Source organism: Streptopelia decaocto, assembly GCF_964273445.1.
Source record: "Streptopelia decaocto genome assembly, chromosome: 2".
In the NCBI taxonomy this organism is placed as follows: Eukaryota; Metazoa; Chordata; class Aves; order Columbiformes; family Columbidae; genus Streptopelia; species Streptopelia decaocto.
Window position 1 is genome coordinate 145,810,659 of NC_138655.1, and position 23,774 is coordinate 145,834,432.

The 23,774-nt window shown below is 38.5% G+C and overlaps 1 protein-coding gene across 1 annotated transcript in view; it reads left to right on the plus strand.

Moving 5' to 3' along the window:
• Positions 1–23,079, plus strand: part of LOC309435779 (myosin-IIIa-like) — a gene marked incomplete at both ends in the record, with an annotated part of 41,437 nt that extends 18,358 nt beyond the window's left edge. The window contains 4 exons of the mRNA XM_082044511.1: positions 6,566–6,670; positions 7,455–7,554; positions 21,558–21,634; positions 22,930–23,079. Coding sequence (XP_081900637.1) covers positions 6,566–6,670; positions 7,455–7,554; positions 21,558–21,634; positions 22,930–23,079 — 432 coding nt within the window. The remainder of the gene's footprint in view (positions 1–6,565; positions 6,671–7,454; positions 7,555–21,557; positions 21,635–22,929) is intronic.
• Between the last annotated feature and the right edge of the window lie 695 nt (positions 23,080–23,774).

Genomic DNA, 23,774 nt, shown 5'->3' on the forward strand with positions numbered 1-23,774 from the left:
TGTGATCACTGAAGCTAAATAACTCGGGAAAGATGTCTGTTTCAGTGATATGTTTCATTCATGCTAAATTGAAAGCAATCATCTTTACCTAAATGCATAGAGCATTGCTGTGGTTTATTTTAATTATGAGTTATCTTGTACTGCTGGTAGGAAAAATAGGAGCCACAGTGCACATCTTTCTTCCATTTGAGGTGAAATTAAAACTATGCTGTACGGACAGGAACTGTGTGTTGAACCATTTGGCCTATTGAAGAAACTGATTTGGTTCCTGAAAGTCTTCAACAATGACCTGCAAGCATTTGTGGTTGGCGTTAGTGGAATGTGCTCTTTCATAGTAATAGTTGTGAAGACATGTCACACCACAGAAATAGGAATGGGAATTAGTCTGGTCACAGCTGACCCTAACTTTTTTGCATCACAGGAAAAAAAATCAGTAAACACATGCAAGGTGCTGCTGTCCATAGGAAGAAGAAATGGGATATACCTGACTAGGCAAAGGTACTGTAGAAAGGATTCTCTGCAAAGTGGAGATACTCTGTTCTGGTCATCTTTTCCCAGCTAAGACAAGACTTCCGAAGGAATTCTGGACGCGGTTCGGGGCAAAATGTGTCACAAACATCAGTGGCAAATTGCAGGCAGTATAAATTTAGGAAACTAGGGATGATTTCAAAAGGTTACAGCAACTAAATTTGTACAGCCTAGGAAAGATAAAAATGACGTATTATGACAGTAGTCTGACTCAGTTGATGTTAAAAAAAGAATAATGATCGTTTATTTTCAAAGACTACTCGAGGGAAAGGTAAAAATAAAGCAGTTTTATTGGAAGCAGAGAAGATTTGTGTTGGATTGTAGGAAGAATGTTCTAACTGTTGGGCTAGTGAAACAGAAACAGGCTACGTAGGAAGATTGGAATCTCCCTCAGTGGGAAATTTTTAGGAGCAGGTTAGACAACTGTCTGTCAAGGACCACCTGAAAGTACCAGAGCTCCACACAGTGCAAATGCAGTGGACTAAATTATTTCTTCAGGTCCCTTTTACCTCCTATGTTTCTGTAGTTCTGTGACAATGAAACAAATCAGAATCTGTTGTTCTTCCAGCAGTCAGTACTGAAAGGAAGGTACAGTCAGTTCAGACACTGGCAGTGGTTTTGTGCTGCATGCTTGGTGGAACAGGTCAGATTATTGATCTGTTCTAAGAACAGAAAAAAATAGATTAGTGCCTGAGATGCTTTTAGTATTTTTATGTGATAACATTAAAGCCAAGTTGGACAATGCAACTTTTTCATAACTGTCATTTGTGCATGCCATAAGTTGTGCATATGTGATGTGCTACCCAGTCATTTATGTCCATGCAGGTTGTAAAGACAGGGAACGTAGTAATTGCAGTTGCCCTGCTCTTCACATCCAAGCTACCAAAATAAGATGAAAGCACCTTGGCAACTGCAGAGTGTAAGCAAATATTACCTGACAGCTTAGTGTAGATGCATAAATCAGGAGCAGTTGAATGATTAAAGGCTGTAATAGCCCTAACAAAAGTGCAACTGATAGTTTTCTTAAAAGTGAAGCTGATGCTGAATCCTTATTCAATGAGCATCAGAATTGAGAAGAGTTGAACAAAGAGAAATGTATCACCTGGGTCAGATGAAGAGTGAGTAAGACCTACAAAAAACACCTGCGTGACTGTGATGTGATGGCAATTTAAACTGACATTTCATGTGTTAGGAACATGTTTTTTTAAAAATCTATTGCTGAAGATAGCTTTGCATACTAGTAGCTCAATTAGAGTCGTGCAGGATTGTTTGTGGCAGATGGGTGGGTGGAGAACTGTATGTCATCCCACTTTGAGTCTTTGCTTTTTGCGTGCCAGAATATCATAAGGGAGGAGCCCTTCGCTATCACCGTAGAAAATTTGTAACCGCCTATTCTGATACAGCTATGTATGGCCATCAGAGCTACAGCAGGTTTCAGGCAGGTTTTCATGTGGATCAAGCCTTCAATCAAATTACTCTTTCACTTGGTCTAAGTATGCAGCATTTCCTTAGTCTTCTCACCTTGTTTCTGCTCTCTAAATATCCAAACTAATGATTGAATATTTTAAAACCCAAATATTATGAAACACAGAAAATTATAGGTTGGAAGGGACCTTTGGAGGTTATTAGGTCCAGCCCCCTCCTCAAAGATTATTAATTTCAACGTTACAGGTTTGTGCAGGGTTTTTTCCATTGAAGTTTCAAGTATCTCCAAGGATGGAGATAACACAGACTTGCTGGGTAATCTGTTCCAGTGCTTAACTACTCTTGTTAGGAAAATTTTTCCTTTTATGTCCAGTAAGAATCTACTATCTTGCAGTTGAGGATTGTTGCCTCCCATCCTTTGCTGAGTGCCTCTGGGAAGCATTTGTCTGTGTCTTCTCCACCCCCTTTTAAGTAGCCCAAATTGTTCAGTTTACCTCCCTTTTAGTTGCTTGTGTTTGCAGGTAATCTTTCCATTCCATCAGAGCAGGCACTGAAAATACTGTGGGTAAAAAAAATACCTGTAAATCACAAGGAAACAATACAATTGATTAAAATTGCATGTGTACGAAGTTATCAAGATGAAACTTTTAGATAAAATCTTCATGGGAGGATCACTAATATCTTCCCTTACTGTGTCTCATAGGCTGGATATTTATAAGAGTCTCTCTCTTTAAATTAAGTCTATTAAAAGCTTAAAAGAGGATTCTATCCTTCCTTGGGAAAACGTAGACTTTGGAGAATTCCTAAAACCAGTTCAGACTGAAGGGCTTTTTTTTGGCACGCATTTCACATACCAGAGCATGTAGTATCTGAGTCCCAGAAGAGCCCCTGTCTCATGACAGGTTGAAGGACATTTGTGTTTGATGGGTTACTTTGACCTTCAGGGTAGGAAGCAGCCATGTGGCACAGCTCAGGTACACATGTGGCTTATTGCCTGTGTCCTGAGTTCTCCATCCGTTTCTTGTTTTTTGCTTCTAGTGCCCTTCATCAAGGTATTCTGAAGAGATTTTGCCAAATGATGTGGAGTAATGACACTGACTAGCTATTTGGCCATGCGAGTGCACAGTGCTTGAAGTGAAAAAATAGCTAGCAGCACCTTTCTCCTTTAGATGCTTCACTGGAAAATAGAAATAACTTTTTAAAAAAAAATATCTCTGTTGCCTTAGTGACTTCCTGTCATCCAAGCATTCCAGTTAGCTTAACTCAAACACAGTAACTTTGGTAAGAGGCTACACAGGTTTTACTGTGGGCAGCATGCAACTAAGAAACAGCAGAGATCATAATTATAAGCTGCAATATTTAACAACACCCCAGGAAACCTCCAATCCAGCAGTACCGCTTATCCCATAATCTCTCATCAAAGGACTGTATGAGTTAAGGAAATGTGATTTTTTTTTTCAACGGTTTAGAGTTTTTTACCCCTTTAAGTTCTTATGTCATGAACTTGATCCTGATCCACAACCCCAAACATAATTTATCTCCCTGTCTACTTGGATTCCAAAGCAAGCATGGTCCAGCACTGCATTGAGCAAGAGTATCGTAGTTTTCTGTAGCTTCTTCTTTTGAGAGGGAAGAAAAGAGCCTGTGATGAGAGGGACATTTTGATGTGTTTATGATGAGCTTGTGTAGAACACACATGCGGTTTGATAGCCTGAGTCAGGAGAAAGAACCACCGTTTGAACTTTAGTCATGTGCATGGTTATAGGGACATGTGGCAGCTTCGCCTGCAAAAAATAGACAGTAGGAAATAGGAAATGAGACTGGATGCAACATTTTACCCATTTGCCTGTAGAAAAGTAGAACAAGGATAATACTAACCTGTGTAATCGTTGTCGTCATCATTCCCCCCCTCTCCACCCCATGCAGCTCAGGGCACACACATACAGTGTCTGCCATAATCTCCTTTTCTAATTGTAGTTCGTATTCTAATAATCCCTGTTCCTCTTTACAGCTGCTTGCATTCTAGTACCTAGCCTTTTTTCCCACTCTTCCTCCTGTGCTAGCAGTCGGAAAAATACAAATCGCCTGCTATAAGTAACGGTACAAGTCTTTGAGACAGAAGTAGTAAAAGAAAAGTTACCCAGTGTACACAAGGACCTGTGTCTATGAGATCCTCAGCTGAACTCTGCTGAAGCAGCTGCCCTGCCTGGGGAGGTGCTGGAGGATTTCCATGGTGGTGTGGATGACTTCTTTTTTTTGTTTCCTTTGAGACCTGCCCAGCTGACCTTTATTATACCCAGGTTAAGTTTTGGGTTGGTCTAAAATAATCACAGATTTAGTATCTTACTTTATATTTTACATAAGTTTTATCTAATAATACAGATATTTCTCTCATAATAGGGTTTTATATCTTTTAAGATGGTTAGAAAAATGAATTTAAGTGACATGTTTAAGAAAGTAAAAATTAACATTGCTGATCCAGGCAAATAAAGTCAGTCTTGGCTTTACTACCTAAATACTGAAGAAGGTGATTTCTGAGGTATAGTTTCTTCCTTCTCAAACCTACAAAAAGAACATATTCCTTTCTCTGTTAGTTTTCTTTATCTTGAACAGAAAGATCAACAGTTATCCAGCTCTATAATGAAAATGGAAGATCTATCTATAAGAAGCAAAATTTTAATATTATATAATGAAGAAAAATAGTTTGAAGAATGTCATGTGTGTAATTTATTCCACAAGTGGTTTGTCACTTGGCAGACAGTTTCAGTGCCCTGAAATTCAAGTGCATTAAATTAACTAGAACCGTCATCATCCATGCAGTTTGACTGAATGTGTCAGTGATGTGGCAAAGTTAAAACAATAGAGATCATGGAAGAATAATGTCATTGTAAAAAAAAAAAAGGCAACTAGAAAAGTCAATGGAGAAGGCAGACCAGCATGGCTAAAGACAGTAAATTAAATCCTGCTTGGGAATCTGACCCTGATCCAGCAAAGTGCTTAATCTCATCATTTAAGCATATGAGTTCTTTCCTTACTAAGCATGCATATTGTCCCACTGAAGCAAGGGTGAGTTTGAGTTCCAAGATTGTTGCCATAGAGCTCAGCATCTATCAGACTAAAGCCTTCGTTGGCCTGATGGGGGACACATAATGCAGCAAGACTTACATATTAATAGTATGTCTGTAGGCGTTCATGTGGTGCAAGTGCAATGCAACCCAGAGGTTCCAAAGGTAGTCAGAAAATCATTGTTATGTTTGGGTACAAAGGGCTATGAAATGCTTTATACTGTAAGGTGCAAGTCTTTTTGTACTTGCAGCACAGAAAAAATGTAGAGGTATAGGAGAACAGATTAAAATAATCATTTACAAAAGTATCTGATGTCTGGAGTTCTGCAGCTGGAAGGTTTTATTGATAAATTATGTGCTCAATTTGAATAGACTTCAAAATCTGTAGTCAAAAGGAATTACTGCTTAGTGTTACATTGGTAAAATGTCTTATGTGGGTATTTATTTTCATATGAAAAGCTACTGGATGATACAGTATAAAACTTACAATTTGTTTCACAGTTCTATTGGAAGCAGCCACTGCTTTACAAAGGCAATGGCTCTTCAATCAATGTGTATTGTTAGGTGCATTATGGATAGTTTAGGGCCTTAAGTACCAATTTCATCTTCACGAGTCTGTAACTGCTACAGACTTAGTCACTAAAGTTACCTTGTTTCTTCTTCCTGGGGAAAAACTGTAAGTGTTAAAACTGAGCAGATGAAATATTGCAGGTCTAAACTAATTTGCTGGTAATGTGTGCTCAATAATCTCTTTAGAGAGCAAGGCCAAACCTCTGCTTCCCATCTATATGAGACACGACGGGGGTTTGTTGGAGTCTGACTGGACCTTACAAGGGATTGTCCAGAGTAGATTGTGGCTCTGCATCTCATACAAGAAGCTGACCGCGTTGATGCTACAAGGATTATAATTAGCCTTACACCTGTGGCACACCTTGTTTCAGTGGGAGAAGAGACTTTTCTTTCTACGGTGCTTTCATCATCTCCTATGATACCCATCCCTTGTGAATAACATCTTCTACACTAGAAATTAAGTGCTGCTCAGCAAAGAGGGCAGCTTTCCCCTTGGAAGATTTTATTGTTGATGGAATTTCTCTGCCATCTGTCTTCTGATACCTTAAATCCATTTTATGTTGTATGTAGCTTTTGTACCTGAGAATTGATACTGTAATAATCTGCAATGCTGTGTGTTGCACACAATGAATGTAAGAAGCAACTAGCGTGTCCCACAGAACATGCATTCACAGCGAATGTATTGCACTATAAGCTCCTTCTGTTTCAGTGAAAAGCAATCATGTATACAGGAAAACAAAGAGATAGACTGCTGTACTTTGGTTTGGGCAAGAAGAATTAAAAGCAGAAAGTAGTGGGAAAAACCTGTTAAAAGTTGCTGTGTATGTTGTTTCAATAATTGGTAGACATAAAGACAAATTTGTGGTTTGCCAGTTTAATAGATGCTCATTTGGCTACAAATACAGAAACTACTGAAAACTAAAACCAGGTGACTAACACTTCTTAATTTGTTTTTGTATTCCCCTGATGTTTTGCAGCTGTGCAATGGTGGGTCTGTGACCGATCTTGTGAAAGGATTTCTGAAGAGAGGCGAAAGGATGAATGAACTTATAATTGCTTACATTTTACATGAAGCTCTGATGGTAAGATAAGCTCCAGTGACAGGACAGTCAATATTCAGCTCGTATTTTTTTCTTTGAATGAATTAATATCACGTCCCCCCTAACACAGCACACTGTCTTATATTAAAGCAGTGTTTAATGAAATCAAGGTAATGTGTAATTCAGATGGTTCTTTTTGAACAAGAAAGGTAAAGAACAATTAATTTGTTTTTTTCATTATGAAGAGAATGGAAATCGATTTCTGACCATGGGTTTACTTCATCAGTAAATACAGTTCTACATCAAAATTGCTTTTCTTTTAAGAAATAGCAGAAATATACCCAAAATACTGTTCAACTTCTGATGTCAGGATCCAAGATATAGCAAAATGATCAACAGATCTGGTGAATTCAAACACTACCACAAGGAAAAAAAAATGGCTAATCAGGGTCAAGTGTCTTTCTTTTTCCTTGTTTTTTTAACCAGAATTTGACTTTCTGCAATGAAATTAGTGATGGGCTTTAGCAGTTTTCTTTAAGTTTACACTCTAAATGTATAACATTTAATGTAGATTTACAGTCCTTTTTTTTTCCTGTTCTTATCTTAAAATTTATACTTGACATAAAGTTAGGGAATTAAAAAATATCTGTTCCTCGTGGTGTGCCAAGTGCTTTTCCTGTAAGAGGGTCATCTCTGTGGTTATGGATCAAATAAAGAAACTGGTGTAAGTTCTCTCAAACTTTACTGGCACCTTTTTGTATCTGCGAATGTAATACAGAGAACAGAGCTGTTAGTAAAAAGTTTACGTTTACATATCACCTTCCAGGGACTTCAGCATTTGCATGAAAACAAAACTATCCACCGTGATATTAAGGGAAATAATATCCTTTTGACCACAGAAGGAGGAGTCAAGCTTGTGGATTTTGGTATGTTATGTTTACTTACGTATACAAACATTGTACTTCTGAATCATGGAAAATAAAATAGAGGAAACAAATCAGAAACGATTAATTATATTAACTTTTTATTAAGGTTTTGAGTTTTGTTAAAAATCATTTGAATAACCAAAGTTACTTGATAGAGATAAAATATTCACAGATTCGGTGTTTTTACAAGTTTGGGTTTTCCAGACATTTTGCTAATGCTGTTTAGATAGCATGGCTAACAAGTAGAAGTTATAGTACAGTGTAAGTGCATGCCAAATGCTTTGGGGCAGACACAGTAAGTGAAGTGGCAAAGCAAGTTAATATTGTTCAAAATATGTTGGTGTTTAGGTCTTCCAGGACCATGCTCTGGTTCAGTGAACTTCAGAGCTATTGGCCAAAGTTACGTGTTGTGTCTGAGAGGACCCAAAACTTACTAGATATTGTGAGGAATGGGAGAGCTCCACCTCAGTCACATATTCTTCATTAGCTTGATTTGAAATAAACCAAGAGATACTACCTGAAGGCAGTAAAGGGGGAGATATTATTTAGTTAATCCCCATTTACCAAAGTCTGGGAAGAATAACGGATTATTTTTGGCAAGTATAAACCTAAGACTTGGTATTAAATGTAAAAAGGTCTGCTAGGCCTTAAGTAATTCTTGAATGCTATCATCTGGTTTAACCACCAGAAGGCAAGAGCAGAGACACAGGTAAGTAGATGCAACCTGTTATTTACCAGCCATACCACAGTGATTTGCCTTAGAAGTGTATTGACTGTTGTTTTTTATAAGGGGGGTATTAAAGTTTGCAATGCTTGTTATTATGATCTATTATTCTCTGGTAGCGTACCATCTTCTATTGTTTAAATTCAGCTTATTGGTCACTACTTCACAGCATAACAGCCAGTTGTAAATACCATTATTCCATTCAGCAGATGGAAAATCTTCATTCTTCCTTTTCCCTCCTATTTTGTTAATGAGATTTATTCAATTGATACATAACAGTTGTTTAAACTAATAATGGGATTTCAACTCCCATTAGTAGTGTAGTGTCTTCGTGCCAGTAGATTGTATTAATACAACTTTCATTACTACACACACAAACCCCTCACAACTATTAGGGCTACTAATTCTTCTGAAAAGTCATGTATTTATGCTCATTATTTTATTTTGAGATAAAATCTTCTACTGAAAACCCTTCCAACTTCCTAAATTATCTGCCGTACACTTACTAGTATATTCTGGTAGTCTGGAAATATAATGTGAGGCAAAATCAATATTTTTGCCTGCAGATTTTTAATGTGTTGTGGATACTAATTTTTTTAAGGTGCTGAAGGCAATTAGAGCTGTGGAGAATCGATGCTTCTGAAAATTAATTCACTTATGCAGATGTCAAAACATACAAGCTGTAGGGATGAGGACCTGAATTCTTTATTCCCCAGTCACTGCAATCTACTGCTAAGGCTGTAATTGAAAAATAATCTTGAAATCTTGTGGGAAAAATTGTGATGCCAAAGCACAGATGAGAACGTGAGTAAGAAACAAACACATAGTGCACACTTTTATGTGGGTTGAAGAGGATGTGTAATGATATCTGGAGTCCTTCCTCTGAAATAAATATAGGAACTACAGCCTAATTTAGAAATAGGAAGACATTTTTTCTTCCTTTTTTTTTTAAAAAAAAAGTATATTCCCCTCCCCTCCCCGCCCCCCCCCCCCCCCCCCCCCCAAACCAATAATGAGAAGTATCAAATTGGAAAAATGTATACAGTCTTCACAAGATCATCATGGAAGACATACCATTCACCCTTCAGGCTGATGTTTAAGGTATTCAGCTGGGATTTGGGAGATTTGTGTCTTCTACTTAAGAGGATTTAAACCCACATTAATCAGATTCCAAGAGTGTTTTTTAGCCAGGAATGTGAATTTATGAAAATCTCTCATGTTGACACTGCTACAGACCGTTGTACATAAACATTTTTTGCATTGGGGACTGAAACTCATAACCATCTTTTTACTGCATAAGCCTGTGAATCTCTAAGCTACAGAATGAGATAGACACACAGGCACAATCTCTTATCTTCCAGTAAATACCCAGTGGAAGCAAATTTTTTGTTTTAGGTTGAACCAGTTGTTACATTGGGCCAAACAAACAAACAAAACCAACCTGAATAATCATATAGCCATTTCTAGCATGCACACAGCTTTTCCAGAAACAGTGCTCAAGGACTCCTTCAGCCACCAAACATACTTGACAGAAGAAGTGAGCCCTTCCCAAGATAATTTTGTCTGCACTGTTCTCCTGTATGCTGGTTGATGATGAGGTGTTCCCAAAGAACCTGTTGCTTTTCTCCCCTGATATTCTTTATGGTGGTTTTCATTTAAACAGGTACATAAAACCTGTATGTGAAAGATGGACCTATGAAGTGTCTTACAGAACACAACACTAGGAAAGGACCTGTTCTAAGTCTGTATGTGGTGTGTGCTCATATAACTTGAATTTGTGTCTTTTTATTTTTTTTTCTTTTATTTTGTTAAAAAACTACAGTTAGGAACTTTTTTAATAGTCATAAGTGAAAAAAACAGTTAACCTTCAGTGAATTAAATCACCTTTGAGGATGCCTTTTCTTTCCTTTCTTCTCTTTGTATTCTGAACCTGACGTATCGTGTACCACTCATGTGAGTCCTTTCTTGCACAGCAATACTTACTTTTACAGAAGCTTCATTTTGTGATAGAATTTATACACAGTGCCTTATGGTTGTTGTGTCATAGGCATTTACATATGCTCTGACCACAGTTTCTGAACATTGCACAGCCTGTAATGGATGACCTTCGCAACACTCTTATGAGGAAGCATATCATTATAATTCTCAGTTAACAGCTGGGAATCTGAAACTTTGAGGGACTGAATTGCTTGAGGTGACACAGAAGATCTGTGGAAAAGCTCTCCCAGAATCCGGGCTAACAGTCTGAACTGTTTGCCTTTTGTGGAGGTGTCGATAGTTTAAGAGATGATAAAGACTTTGAAAGAATACCATAGCAGTGCCTCACCTAGATTGCTTTGAAGAGATAATTTTTGCTTTCCCTTACAGTTCTGCTGTAATATTCCTAATCACTCCAGTAATATTATCATATCTAAGAAATACCCAGTCCCAGTTGACAGATTAATGATCAAATTAAGTAAATGAGTTTATAGTATCTCTAACCGATGCCTCTGGAGCTCAATTGCTTATCAGGGATCTGCCAGATATAAGTTTTACTTTAATCTGCCCAAGCCACAAGAAGCATCTTCTCTCCTCACATCCGCCCAGTATGTTGATTTAGATCAGCAGAGATGAATAAAGTAATTATTTTTTTTTTACTACAGATAATCAGTAACAGCCAAGTGGATCTACTCTAAGCACATCCCATGGTCACAGATCCAATCCCTGAACTCATTAAACTTCTAGAGGCATTATAAAATCCGTATTTTCCTTGTAAAAGAAGAAGGTTGGCTGAAGGTAGTTTTGCTACCTGAACATTCATGGGAATTAGCTGTTAAGCTTTTCTGGTGGAAAAAGTTTGGGGAGGGATGTTACACCTGAGAATCACAGCAATTATGCTCCAAGCAAGGAGCATCCTCTGCCACAGCAATAGCTACACTCCATTCAAGTGTAACTTCTATGTTTTCAGTATAGGATAGAGATTTGATAGAAAAATGTACATTTACATTACATGCCCTGCAGCACTTTAAAGGGTGGCTGCCATATAATATATTGTATAAAAAGAGCTGGAGGCAAGCAAGGTGTGAACAAAATTCCTTTTTTATAAATGTTGTTAATTAAATTCACAGTTGCTTCTTAGTGTTCTGGGAAGGAAATCTTTTACATCTGTTTCTCAGACTTCTGGTTGTATGCAGTAGATTGATGTTAAATAGACAGATTTTGAAAGAAATTTTAGCCACTAAAGATACAGAAAAACACCTAATAAAATATTAAAAACTTCTATAACATAAATCCAAATTAATCTGATGCTAGATACCTTTTGAAAGTCTTGTGACAATGTCATCTGCAGCTTTTACTGCCTAAATATCTTTCAGTGTCTGACCTTGTTTCATCAATTAAAAAATTGGCCTGAAGTCACTTGCACACATAGAACACCTCATCTCTAATCAAAATTCATATATTCCTCTGCATCTTACAATGTGTAACCAATTTCATAGGGAGCTGAGTGTATAGCATCTGCTTATGCTGACAAATATTTGCTTCTTTGAATATTCCCTCTCAATTAAATTTCTTTTCTTGAAATCAGGATGCTGCACAGGGCCTTTCATGTATTAAATAATGTTAGTCTAAAACACAAGTCCATTTTGGAAATTCCAAGGTGTCAAATAATGTACTGTTCCAAAATGGGAGAAAATAAATTGAGCTGTATTATTGTTGTTATTATTTTAACTTTGGTCTGAAAAAGTCCAAGTGACATTTCATTTTGAAATATTTAATGTGTTTCTGAAATCCCTTGCCATTGCAGTGAGTCTGGAAACTTGAAAGCCAGAGCTTTTGATGCTTCTATGTTACTGAAAGAAGAGAACCCTAGAGGACACAGCTTCCTATCAGCAAACTAGACAGATTGCTGCTGTGGGAGAGTCATGAAGGAATGAACCATTTTTCCACTAAAAGTTTTGAAACACCTACAGTCATATGGCAAGTGGTTCCTTTAGCTAAAAAGAGGAGAGTGTAGTGCTGATGGAAAATTCCTCTTCAGCTGGTTTTGAGGGTTGACCTTGTAGGCTGCTAGTCTTGAACAAGAGCCGAGGTAGCTCATACTTCTCCGTGGCTGCTGAAGCCTGCTGTCACAGACTGGAACTATCTCAGGAAGAGCAGCTGTCGCCTTGGAAATCCCCAGAAAAAATGTAAATATAAATCGTACTCCACCACTTAGGCAAATACATAGTTTTCCAGTAGCACTGTTCCTTGCTGAAGGCCATGCCCTTCTATGCATCAAATGAAAGCATACTTTCATACCACATGTAATTAGACTGTTGATGTTATTACCATGAAAGGTCATTGAAAAAAAAAATCAGACCTCTAGATGGATATTAGAAATATTCACATTCCTGTAATGAAAATAAAATATTGGAGGACTCATTAAATCTTTAGAAATCTTCAGAATTCAAGCCTATTTCGAATTACAAGAGGTACCTTGATTCCCCTCAGTTTGCCTAATACTGTCCCTGTGGGGAAGGGATATTGAAAAGGATTGGCACTGTCCATTTTCAGTTTCTTCTTAAGCATTTAATTAGTGGTATCTGAAACTCTTCATCATTAGAGTCTCTGGATAAGCAATACGTAGGAAACACCTATGGTTTTTTTTATAGGTAAAGCAGGTTCCAGTGGAAGATATGGGAAGAAAGTAATGGCAATCTCACTGGTGCTGGCAGATGGTGGAAAATTACCAGCTGTTCTGCATGCAGTTCAAAGAATAATGACTTTAAGGGTTCCTTGAGTACTGTGGATAAAGAGATTGCATAGTTTAACATGTACTGTAACATTAATGGAATATATAGTGAAGATCAGGTGATTTTTGTAGTTCAGACATAGTTTGCATTTTTCTGCTTTTGTTTCAAATATTAGAAGTGTTACATCTAGAAGTTGTGTGTGAATATTGTCTTGGCATTCCAAATGCAGTTTCAGATACTGTACTTTGCATGTAGCCAGCATGGCTTTATCATGGATGTACAGTAGCCTGACTCAATTAGAGATTTAAGCTGTGTGACTCATTGGGGAAAAAATGGATTGGAGGAGGGAATACTGTATCACTTTATTTAGACATACTGAAAACTGACATTGCTTTGTTTAGTACTTGAACTATTTATTCCATGTAGTTTGGAAACTGCAGGTTGACATAAGTCAGTTTTTGTGTTTGGAATGTAATAGCATTAATATTTTGTTACGGAGAGAATTATCATTCTTCTTTTAAGGCTGTTTGAAGTCACCCAAAGTTAAAAGCCAAGGAAAAGTTAATGCTGATGTTTCTAGATGGTCTAATTATTCAAAACTGCAATTTGGTGAAACAAACCAATTGGAAGACACTCTCTTTTTGTACTGTATTTTTCTATTAACTCTATTTTTCCTTTAAAATGCATACATAACTTCATTTAGGCAATACTAAATGCAAATACTAAGTTCCTTTCATAATTCAGTTGAGTTCATAAAATAAACTTACTGTTTTGGGGTTTTTTTCCATAGAAAGAGTGTGTAGTAATTCTGCCAACATTCTCTGTTGTGACTCAGTAGTGGTGTGCTACTTCTTCCTTACAAGTTATGGAATGTTAGCCAGTGCATTACAGCTACTAGTGTAAGAACCAATAGCTTAACCTGAGTTAGAATGCATACATGGGATTTTTTATGTTATATTGCACGATATTGATACCTATTCTGATACAGAAATACAGGACAAAATATTTAAAATTCTGTGACTACACTGAACAGGTTGAGTGTTTGAAGTGTGGATGAGCCAGCAGCTGCTATAATGACAAAGCAAGAGCAGTAAAATCAGTTACGCTGTACTGCATGTCCAAATGAATAGGTACAATCTCAAAGTAATTCATAAGACCATGGTAAGACTCCATCTTAATCGTTCCATCTGCTTTCTTGCTCACCTTGCCTGGTTTTTTGATGCATGAGGGAGCTTTCTGCTGGTCTTGTGGGGAAAGCACATGAAATCTTGGGTCGGAGGTTGAGGAGGGAACCACAGCATTAAGCGTCATCCTTTCATTGTGACAACTGACCAGCTCTGGTGTTCCCTTGCTGTAACACAGTGCTTTAACCTCTCTCTACCACGAAGGGGCTTGATAGATGCAGTTTGCTGGCTGATCACAGCTCAGCTTAGCAACCCTCGTGTGTCACGGAGCACAGCAGAGGGAGAGAAGGTTCACAGCACTGGGCTGCAGGACAGGTCAGGCTGCAGTGGACTGAGAGTCTAGAGCCACCTTGTGCTCAGGGAATAGGTTGAGAAGTGAATTGTGAATGATCCATGTTTGAGTATTGGGGTATTTGGGGGAAGGACATTTCAGTCTCTGTCCCTTTTAGTATAAATCATGGCTTCCAGCCTTGCATGTCCTGGTGACATTGAAGAGGAGCTCAGCATGACCTTGGGTAGATTTCCAGACTTCTGTAGATCACTTATTCTAGAGTAGTCAGAGTATCCTATTGCATCTCTTTCTTCTTGACCTGCATTAGCTATAAATGCTGTCTGAATCATTCTGCAAAAATGAAGCAATTAATTAAAATAATTTAATTTGAAAGTATACAAAAATAAAATTTTCTTTCTGCCCTTAGCTTACTTTAAGCAATGAATCATAGCAAGACTTGTATTTGCCTTAGTCATTCTAGCATACATCCATAATAAAGCTGTCTGCTTCACTGATTCAGATCAAAACCAGACTATTATTGTGTTGTCATTTCTGCATACCATATAGCATGACATTCACATGTTGCTTCTGAAAAGCATTTACTAGGGGACTATGGCAGAAGCCAATCAAAGTAAAAGACTTTGAAGAAAGCTTTCTTCATGAACAGCTTGTCAAACTGCTTTGAACCCAATCAAAGTAATAACTCCAAATTTTTCAAACTAGGGTTAGCAAGGATAAGATGGATTGCATTGACTTGAGCTTTGGAGCACTTTCATTGTTCAATGTTTAATTCTTTGTTGAAGGCTTAGTCCTTAAAAACTTATTTTATGGGCCATGTGTGAATGAAAACCTTTGTGCTGTCCAGTAACAACAAAAAGAAATCATGTGGCCAAATGCTGTATCCAGGATAAGCTGTTCACTTGGTCTTTCAAATATTTTCTTCTACTAATTCACATAAAGATGTCACTAATGGCTTAAAAATTAAAGAAGCTTGACACAAAAAGCTTGTGCTGCATGCCAGAGACACAAGAAGCGAGAAAATAGCCCTTTATGGCCAGCAAAGACTTCCTCTTGGTTTTTTGTTGGGTCACAAAATTGACATTTCTTGAGGTTTTGAGAAGCCCTCTGGTTTTACCTGTGTATACTAAACCCCATTCACTTTCAACTGGAAGTTGAACCCAATGGCTTATTTGTACTGAAGTATTCCGGTCCTTACGTATTTTAAATATTCTGTTCCATCAGTATAAATGTTGACAGTAACCCAGATAATTTTAACAGGAAAACCATGTCATATAACAAGGAGAAAAATCTCCAGGGTTTTCCCAGTCATATAGGGGAAAAAAAAATCCTTTTTGCATCTCAAAAGTGGCAGCCAGTTTGAAATCTATGTGCGGAAGGCAGCATCTAGGAAGGAGGGACTTTCCTCATCAGCATACTGCACCAGATTGTGTCTAGCTGCACAAATCCCTGAGGCTCCAGAGAAGACTTGCTCTCCTACCTAAATACATCTGGCCAATTGTGCATCAGGAAAACAAGCGTTCATGTGAATCCCTTTCGGGAGACCAGCTGAAGCCCTGGAGCATGAGATTTGATTAAATTATTGGCCTCATGCTGCACTGAACTGTCGGGGGCATGTGGAGGGAAGCCCATGGTCGCCTGCTATGCCGAGTGCCATGGAGAAAGGGTGCAGCCAGAATTACAGACTAAGGGAAGCTCGAGTACGCTGCCAAACCTCCTTGCCCAGTCACCTGTAATACAAAAGTTCTCTGATTTCTTAAAGAATCTGTATGCAAACTTTTTGTTTCAAAGAGATTATATATCTCACAGACGTAGTGAACATTCTGCTTTTCTTTTTAGGTCAGTGTTTGCCATTTTATTATCAGTAGTTACCTTGTCATGATTCTGTATCCTGGTTAGGATTTTCATTTTGTTCCTTATATGCCTAAAAATGCCTTTTCTTTGTCTTTAATCCTTACGGTGAGTTTACTGTGAAAGCCACTGGACCTTGATTCTTTTAGTTTCCATTTCTATTACTCTACATTTTACAGTACAGATACACTTTCTTATCCCCCTTTCACTCCATGCTTCTTGGTTTTGTAGTAAGCACCATGATTTTTCATCTCCCAGGCTGTTCCTATACCTGGTCTTCTTGGATACTAAGCTTTTGACCTTTCTGGAGTTCTAGAGGGCCATTTCAGTTGTAGAGGGCCCTATTTCAGTGAAAGATTTGCATTTGCAATGTGCGTTTTCCTAAGTGTTTGGGAAATTAGTTTTCATCATTAAAACACTATGTGCATTATAATAATACATAAAGACAGCAAATGTGGTAAGAAAGGACATGGAAGAGGCCAAAGCACTCAATGTCATTTTCGCCACAATCTTTACTTGTAAGACCAGTGGGAAAGTCCGGCGTGAGGAAAACTTACCCTCGTAGAGGAGGATCAGGTTTAATGAATTAATTTAAATGAATTGGACATATACAAGTCCATGGGACCTGATGGGGTGCACCCAAGAGTGGTGAGGGAGTTAGCCAATGTCAGCAGTGCCACTGTTGGTAATCTTTGAAAGGTCTTGGAGATTGGGGGAGGTTCCTGAAAACTGGAAGAAAGCTACTGTCACTCCCATCTTTAAGAACGGCAAGAAGGAGGATTGAGGGAACTACAGGTGGGTCAGCCCCACTTTGATCCCTGGGAAGGTGACGGAGCAAATAATCCTGGAAATCATTTCCAAACATATGAAGGACAGTAAGGTAGTTGGGAGTAGGCAGCATAGATTTATGAGAAGGAAGTCATGCTTCATCATGACATAACGTAACACCTTTCAATACAAAAGGCTGTCAAATATTTGTATTTGGACTCCTCATTTCAACTTTGTTCCCTATTTGTTTATTTCTGTCTTATGGGTCAGAACCAAATTTTAGTTCTAGATTTAATTTGAGCACTTACCACTGAGCAGAAGTTCTCAAGCATGCTTTTCTGTCCACAGCTCACCCAAGGAAACAATATTGCTTCCATGTTCTTTTCATTTGAAGGTTTGTGTTTGAGTCAGTTAATAGTCTATAAGGAATTCTGAGTATTGACATGGTTTGAAAAAGGTTCTGAAACATCTCTTCTAAAGTTGTCAAACCAACCACTTGTGACCTTATAGCCTGTTAGTGACATTTTCTTTTAAATATTTTTATGCTTTCTATCCATGCTAAGCAATTAAACCTGGGAGAAGCACTCTGATTTCCCTGGACAGTCCCAATGCAGATGCCACCATACCTGCAATACATGGCATGTGGTTACATGCCTGGTCTGTTGTGACATTTGCCCTTTGGACTATCAGAGTTACGTTGTTTAAATCTTGTTCTTTCCCTGTTGTCTTTTGTCATTAAGGAAGTATGGAGGAATTATATGTGTTATTTTTTTAGTATTTTATATGCATTGCAGCTGATCAGTCTGAAATGATCCTGTCTGGATGTGTACCATTACGCAAATACAATCTGAAAGAAGGAAACACAGAAATGAGATGGTGTGAAAGATAACAGCGATTACAGAGGAGTTATAACTCCCACCATTGTTGCGTGGGCCGTAGCTACTTCCCTGTCTGCATCTTGACAAGGATGGTGGCTTCCTCTCAAAGTGAAGCATAGGTTGCTAAAGGAAAACCTTGAACTGTTAGGACCCATTGCCAGATCTAGAAAAATGTTAGAATTGAGTGATCTATGAGGGACTGCCTTCATACCATGGAACAGAGATGTTGTGAAATGTTGTGAAATAATTTGAAGCATTTTAGCCTGTTTAGATCTGCAAGGGTAACAGTGTGAGCAGGTTTTGGTCCAGAGACCACCTTGTGGAATGATCGAGTTGGAGGTTCTTAATCCAAAGGAGATGACGAAGAGGATGCTTTGGTAGGGAAGTGGACACTAAAGGCACAAATGCAGAAGGGTTATGGAAGAGGTAGCCAGAGGCAGTGTGATAGCCAGTGTAAACACTTTGGGGTAGAGTCTGTGTTCTTATGTATGAACTCAGAATTGGGAATGCAGCCTCACTGCTGCACGCCAAAGGTGGATTTAGTACAATTTGCTAGGGCTTGCCATTGCCCCATTAGCAGCAACCAGTAAAATGTGCATACTTCTGTCACAGGACATAATCATAAAACAGTGTTGTACAGCCTACCAATTTAGATCAGAACAGTGTCTACTCAGGTTGTGCGCTACTGTGAGACAAATCTTTCCTAATAATAGAGAGGCCATTTCTGCACTGTTTTTATTTTATTGAGTGCTAAGGTCATGAGTAGATGGCTTTACTTTCAATATTTTTCCAGTATGCCAGTTTTTGCAATGAAAAGCTAGAATAATACTCATGGTGTAACGCTGCTGATTTCCAGTTTTTATTAGCAAACTAATGCCTGAAAAAAGAAAACAAACAAACAAAAAAGCAATCAAAATGCTTTTTCCAGCTATAAGTACAATATTTTATTTTGGGTATGGTGTGCATTGATACTATTAATGCACTTATTTATTAACCTCTTCACTTTCATAAAATTTACAATTTACATGTAATAAAACACCATTTTGTCATGTATCTTTAGATTTTCTTAGGACAATATTTGACTTATTTTGCAATAAGCAATAGTAAAGTGGAAGGGGGAGGAGCAAGATGTTTTTGTCAGAAACTATACAAGTTTAAAAAAGCTGGCTGCTACATGCTTGGCTGGTTACTGAAATGCTGGAAGAAATGTTACTAAGTGTGGAATTACATCATCTTTCCTCCATACACAGAAAAAGCCCAAGGAAATATCATTTGTCATAAGATCTACATTCCATAATCTGGAATGCCACTTTACTGCTAAGAGCAAAGGGATAAAAAAACCCAAACAAACAAGCAAAAATTAAACAAAAATGCCAAGGGCCTAAAAGAAGGTAGTAGTGAACAATTCAAATTAAATCAGCTCTTTACTAAAGCAAAAAAGCAGGAGGAGGAAAAATTCCTTTAATTTATGTAATAATTACAGTTCAAAGAGAAAAAAGAAAACAACAGTGCATAGAGAAGATTGTGCACATTAATATTCCTTTTATATTTTGTTCTGTATCTCTACAGATAGTTATGATTATTTATAAAATCTGACACTGGAATGATAAACGTTTAGTTAGTGCCTTTCTTTGCCTGCAGATCTGAATCCAGTTTCCTCATCCAAGACTGCAAAGAAGAGCTTAGCACAGGGGACTCCCTCAACACGTAGAAAGGGACGGGCCAGAGTAGCCTTCTCTCCCTCCACAACTAAGGATCACGTAGTGTTGTCCATGTGCATCGCTGCACTGGTGACAGACCCATGGTGATGTGTGCTGACTCCTCGCTCTCTGAATGACGTGTTTTGCTGAGGGCTTGGAACGGCCACAGGCTCCATGATCCGGAAGCTGGACCTCATACAACTCCTTGAGTAGCAGAAACAAAGCCCCTGCTTAGCTGGGCCCAAGCAGGATTGATGGACTTTGTGCTAAGACTCCCATTGTCCTGCTTCCCATGGTGCAAACACCGTGTGTTGGACTTTCCACAGGCATGGAGAGAGGAAAAGATTCAACCTCCTCCAGCCTGCAGGAGACTAGAGGGTGGAAGCCACAAAAGCAATGGTTGTGTTTGTCTCAAAGGAACAGGCGGGATCTTTCTTGCTGCCTTATTTTCAGCAGTTATATACATTTCTGTGATGGATAAATGCAGATATTTTGTGGATCAGAGCTGAACATATAGATTTAGAGTAAAAAATAAAAATAGATTGAGCCTTCTGTGGTTTCTTGACCTCCACTGAAAAATACCCAAACTAATCAAATTCTCTCTAGAGAGAGGTTTAGTTAGTATTTCCACTGGGCAGTTAATGTGAATTGCTGCTATTATGAACCATCTGCAGGCTTTTCAGGAAGATAAGGTCAAGTGTGTTCAAACCAGACAGTACAGAGTTGAAACTGGCCAGTGGTGTTCACTGGAGCTTCTTCTATTTCAGAATAATGAAATGGCACTCACAGAGTGAAACTGAGGCGTTTTGCTTTTTTAAATAGAAAGCAGACATATGTATGAAGACAAAATAAATGAGCCTCAATGTCAATCAGACTGGGTTTGGAACAAGAGTAGAACACAGCACCTTTCTTGCCATCCATGATACCAGCACTTCAGAACATGCTGCTGGTGAACCTCACTGTTGGCTGTGACTCATAAATCCATTATAATTCAGGATATGCTAGCTGAAGGGCTGTTGTTCTCCATGTTTGTACTCTCCTCTGTGCACACACTAGAGATATTCTATACCAATACACCAAATACACCAACCAATACACCCTTGTTTTGCAAGGCAGGAGGTTAGTGGCAGGCTGGTCAGAAGTGTGCTGTGGCCCACTAAAATTCCTAGTATTTCAGTGTCTTTTAATTTAAAACTACAAGGGATCTTTAGACTTCAGAGTTCACTTTCCAGCTCTTGGCCTGAAATAGTTAATTCCTTAAACTACAGCTCATGTTACAAAGCTGATTTGCAGGCATTTGATGTTGCTTTGCGAATGTGCTTTGAGCATGGAGAGACTTCTGTTTTTGTAAGATTTTTGAGGTTTCACTGTTTCGTTGCTTCTTTTTTATGGCAGGGCAGCTAAGAGATAAATATCTTTTATAGTGTTCAACCTGAAATATAGAAATAATGAAACAGAGGTCTAGTGTCAGTACTGAGCAGTAAAAGAAAAAAAGAATCTGTGGAAAGTACAGAAGGTTTGGTGATGGTGGTGTTTTTTGGTTTTTGGTTATTTTTTTCCTAAAGTACTTTACCACTCTTCTGAAACAGACTATAGAAAAACTGTAATTAGCCAGTCAAAATATATGGAATTGGATTACTAATGAAATGCTCCTTTGGGACTAAATTCTGGTCCTGCTGAAGACACTGGAAACAAAGGATGTGGAGAACCTCAGCTGAAGTGCCGAGTACCTTTCAGGACTGGGCAGCTCTTTCCAAAGAACTGGAAAGATGTATCTGAGATTCACCTGCAGCAAACGAAGTCTTGGCATGACAAGACAGGGATGGCACCATTCAGAAGGGCTGTCTTGGATGGAAATAACAGTTGCTCTGATTATAGCTTCCCTTCGTTCTTCCAGGTGTGTCTGCTCAGCTGACCAGCACTCGCCTCCGTCGGAACACCTCCGTGGGCACCCCGTTCTGGATGGCTCCAGAGGTTAGATTCATCTTTCAAAACATTTTGGCAGTGGTATTCAAGCTGCCGCATTCTGCATTTCTGCTCTTTGTCTGTCTTCCTGACCACTGGATCTTTCACCAAATGAAGTAGCAATGCCCTTTAAAAAAGTGTTTAAAACCATTTTTTCTTATGTGTTTGCAAGGATTAAGTTAAAATGGGGTTTATTTTTGAAATTACAAGCTTATAGCCAGGGAGCAAGATGTTGAATTGCTTACTGAAATGTTAAAGAGAAGAGAGCACTACCGTTGCTTTTCTTCAGTCTTCCAAGCTCTGAAACTATGGGTATCTCCCATGGATGGAAGGAGCCCCGGGTGGTACTTTGATACATTATAGCGTTTCTGTTTTGATTTCTGCACCTGGAAAGATTGTGATACTATATATCCATAGCTGACAGCAAGAAATGGAAGAGGTTATTATGAATAAATAAGATGTACTATGTATCTTTCGAGATTTTTCCAGCCTGAAATTGAAGCATATGAAGATACATTTTAAGCTGAGGCAGGAAAAATATATCATTATAAATAAGCCTATGTGCTTAAACTATTTGTGTGCACACAAACACATGCATATACATCTATTTATAGCACATGAAACTGCTCTGTTTATACACATGTATTTTTAGAAACATGCCCTGTTTATACATATTCATCTAGCCATGTAGCTAACGGGATACACATTGCTTTAGACCTGTAGCTAATGGGGTGAAAAATTCTAGGTTAATCCAATATTGTGGATAAGCTGAAATGTATATGAAATTGAAAGTATTTACTGTAGTCCAGTGGCTATCACATTGTCGAGAAATTAACTTGATCTTGAAACTGGCTGATTTGGCTGAATAACGACCCAGTTGGAGATAGAGAATTCAACTCCTGCTCTCCTGCTTGTTTCACTTCATAGAGGGAGCAATATAGCTCCATTAGTTATTTTGCAGGAATAATCCATAGAAAAGAGATTTAGCTGAGTTTCCTGCGACTTCCCTCAACCATAGGATGCAGTTTACCACCTGCAGCTGAAAAAGCCAAGGACTGGCACCCTTTGTCAGATCAGGGAACATCTAGTCACAGAACCTGGTGTTCATGGTCACCTGCTTTTTCTCGTTGAAACATTGCTTTTTTTTCAACAGCAGGATGCTTTGGCTTGCTAAATGTATGCATGTTTGTTTGTTTATTTCACCCAGTATCTCCATCCTGTAAGAGATTCCCCCAGCTGTGAGTATACTCTTAAATTCAGACATTTGACTATCCAGTGACCACCCCAGTCTTTTACTCCAACAGGTGATTGCCTGTGAGCAGCAGCTAGATAGCTCCTATGATGCCAGATGTGATGCGTGGTCACTGGGTATTACTGCAATAGAGTTGGGAGATGGAGATCCACCCCTTGCTGATTTGCACCCTATGAGGGCACTCTTCAAAATACCCAGGTAATATCTTGATTTGTTTATTTCTTGCTGGGTTAGACTGAACTTTTTCTTTAACTGTTATGTTTTTCAAACTTAAACTGTATAAGTATGTGGAGTTTCTTCATATTATTTATATTAGGAGGAGGTGAGAAATACTTTGTCCAGCTGTATTTTCTGCAGGATCTGCTTAAACCATGTGTGCACATTGAGAAGTTCAAAGCTAGTTGTGGCTACATTTGAGAAACAGCCATAAGGCCTTCTCCTGAGTGGACGGCTCCCCAAGATACATGAGCACAGGCCTTAGCTGAGTCCCATATATTCTGTTACAAAGAATGACTAATGATAGAAATATGGAGTCTGAATATGCTACTGTGGTGAACAGGCCCCATACCTGTTCTCAAGAGTTGTCTCATGTCCTTTGAAGCAAAGTATTGTTCCACCACTGACATACATTTTGTTTGCCACTTTTCATTAGCTTGTGCTGTTCCTGGCAGTTCCAGTGTTGCTGTCCTTGGGCAGTGCAAATAGCAATTTCTTTTGTGTTTTCTTTGAAGCTGGAGATAAAAGTACCCAAAGCACAACTTGCAGGTTTTCAAAGAACATCAGTCTCAAAGTCTGTAGGAGATGATCACACAGGGGTTTGTGGATGTCACTCTAACAGCTGGAGCAGTAGCACAGCAGTTGAGACCACATAGTACACAAGTGCTTCAAGTCCTTTTC